Here is a 2,725-nt window from a genome sequence, read left to right as displayed (position 1 = left end):
CCCCACCTCCTGTTTTTCTGCGAACGATAACCTCCTAGGTGAACAGTAGGTCGCATTTCCTGACGTCACTAGAATGGATGCCTTAAAATCAAATGTCTTCGGCTCACTTTCGAGTTTCCCGAAATAATTTTCCCGAATCAGTTTTTTCAACCTAAATCTGTCATCCACGCTCAATCTCGGGTTGACATCCCATTTTCCCTCAATGTCATCAGTCTCCACGTTGCCTACTACTCGTAGATGACTGGGATTTTTCTCGCTTTCTATCTCCTCGATTATGCATGAACCTTCCTCATCTCTAAATCCATCGTCACTTTCTTGCACTTCATTGATTATTTTCTCAAAATAACTGTTTTCGTTTCTTTCTCCCTTCTTATCATGCTCTTCAGTTCGCATAGGGTTGGTTTCCCATGTCTGTTCATCGCTCTCAACTACTTGTAAACATTTACTCTCTATTCTCTCTCTTGTGCATGCTTCTTCTTCTTTACTATCCATTTCTACTTTACCAACGGTTATTTTTTCAAATTTAGGCTTTTCGATTTCTCCCATTTCCTTACCCTGGCTTGGGGTCTTTGCAGGGTTACCCCCTTCTTCCTGCACCCCATTTTGTATACCCACCTTTCCTTTCTTCCCTTGTTGCCCTTTATCCGTAGAAAGAACATCGCACATACCAGGTTTCATTTTTTCATTTATTTGCAGCCCTGGTTTTAATTCAGGTTTAGGGTCTGCCTTAAGAAACAAATTAATACATTTTTTCCCGAGTTTATCACAAACTTCAACTGGGTTCGGTCTCCCATTCTTTAAACACAAAACAATATTAAATAACTTTAAAAAATCACGCCCAAGCACCAAGGTGCATGGGGCACTATCAGGTAATATAATAAAATTCATTTTCTTCTTAACGCCTCCAAATTCTAAGAACACTAAGATTTGTCCACATATTTTTATTTTTCTGCCGTCTAATCCCTTAAATTTGGACACTCTCTTCTTCTTCATCCTAATTTGTGGGGATACGGACCGAATCACTGTCTGGTTAATAAAGCTACATGGGCTACCGGTGTCGAGTAAGGAAGAGACAGAATGACAATTAGACCCAGTCACACTAGGACCCAAAGCTACTCTTACCTGTATATCCCAGTCGACCTCGTCCTGGTCTGGAACCGCTGCTACTGCACGTAGGGGGCAATGGATTCTTAGGTGCCCCATCTTGCCACACTTGAAGCAGGCCCCTGTTTGCCGCTTCTCCGCTCTGCAACTTGTCGCGTAATGACCCAATTTCTGGCAATTGAAACAGCGGACCTCCGCTAGCGCCTGGTCCACCTGACTATTCTTCAGCTGCTTCTGCTTCCGCTCCACCACCATCTTCTCGTACTTCGGTATCAGGGCCTTAAACTCCGCCACTGTGTTCACATTAAAAAATATCGATGCTGCTACCGATCTCTCTTGCATGCCATCCACTATATATTCCACCAATTCTGCTTCTTGGATTGGTGCCCCATCAGCCAGCTCTTGCATGATTAGGACATAGTGGTGCAAGTTTTCCCCTGCTCTATCCCACTTCCGGGCATCAAGTTTTCGGAGTATCTCTTTTGCTCCGACTGTTTTTTGGAACTCAACTTCCAACTCCTTTTTCAGGCTCAACCAGCTGTTTGCCTTAGTGCGTCGTAAGAAAAGCGCAGCGCTACCTGTTAACATTCGTCGAGCGTAGATGAACTTTTCCGCCTCAGTGCACTTTATCACATCTGTGATTCTGTCAAAGTCTTGCACCCATTTAGAAATGGTATAGGCATCGTCCCCAGAAAATTTTGGCATCGCCCCTTCCACGTCAGCGAATGTGGCTACACTTTTCTTCATTTCCTTCTTTTCCTCCAAAGCACTTATTTCTTTTTTCAATTGCAAGATTCGAAGATGTCTTGCCAACTGCTCTTCAATGTTGTCGGTTTCGTTTTGTGTTGTTTGTGCATGCTTTGATTTGTCTGTTACTGCTGGCATGCTTGCTGGTTGCTGTGTCTCTACTAGCACTACGTCATCGGCCTGTTGTTGTTGCCCTTCTTGTTGCGATGGTGGTGGGCCTTCAGCTTGTGCTTGTTGTAATGGTGGTATCGACGATGATGATGATGCCCCCACCACTTCTCTCAGTAACTCACGTAATTGTTGAATGGTCGCTGTTTCTGGAAAATTTATTCCTGCCTGCTTTAGCTGGGCCATTAGATTTTCGCGTACCATTTTTCTATTGCGTAGTTGTTTCACACACACACGCACACAGTTCTTTTTAGTTTTTAGTTTTTTCTTTCTGTTTGCCTCACAGCGTAATTCAATTTTTGGTTTCCTCAGTTCTTCAGTTTGGTTTTTTCTTCAGTTTTTTCTATTTGTTTTCTTTAATTTATTTTAATTTAAGTAAAACAATTTCGATTCTTTGTTGGCACGAATTTCACAAGTCGTTTCTTTGAATTTTTAATTTCACAATGTCGTGGTATTGCGTCCACACCTGAGCTGAACACGTCTTGTCTTTTCAACGATCGCACAATGAATGGCGTCTCTTTATTTTCTCTACATCAACTTAACTTAGCGTACATTATTTTATCTCATCTTATCTATTGTATTTATCTGAGTCTTATGCAACTATGTGTTAAAATACAACTATGCGTGTAAATACGACTGTGTGTTTCATTAAATATATTGGGTGTGTTCCTTATTCTACTACAAACGGGTGTTAAAGGACAGCTCC

General features: G+C 41.9%; 1 protein-coding gene across 1 annotated transcript; it reads right to left on the bottom strand.

Annotated features, from left to right (window-relative positions):
• Positions 1–668: 668 nt before the first annotated feature.
• Positions 669–2,702, bottom strand: LOC141404265 (uncharacterized). The gene is made up of 2 exons (XM_073987678.1): positions 1,123–2,702; positions 669–1,048 (listed from the first exon to the last, which is right to left on the bottom strand). Exons 1-2 carry the CDS (start codon positions 2,221–2,223, stop codon positions 1,040–1,042), a joined length of 1,110 nt encoding a protein of 369 aa, XP_073843779.1. The 5' UTR covers positions 2,224–2,702; the 3' UTR covers positions 669–1,039.
• Between the last annotated feature and the right edge of the window lie 23 nt (positions 2,703–2,725).

This window comes from Musca autumnalis, unplaced genomic scaffold (genome assembly GCF_047663935.1).
Source record: "Musca autumnalis isolate F117 unplaced genomic scaffold, ASM4766393v1 scaffold_4, whole genome shotgun sequence".
Lineage (NCBI taxonomy): Eukaryota > Metazoa > Arthropoda > Insecta > Diptera > Muscidae > Musca > Musca autumnalis.
The sequence above is the reverse complement of the archived record's forward strand: the minus strand, read 5'-3'. Positions and strand labels throughout refer to the sequence as shown.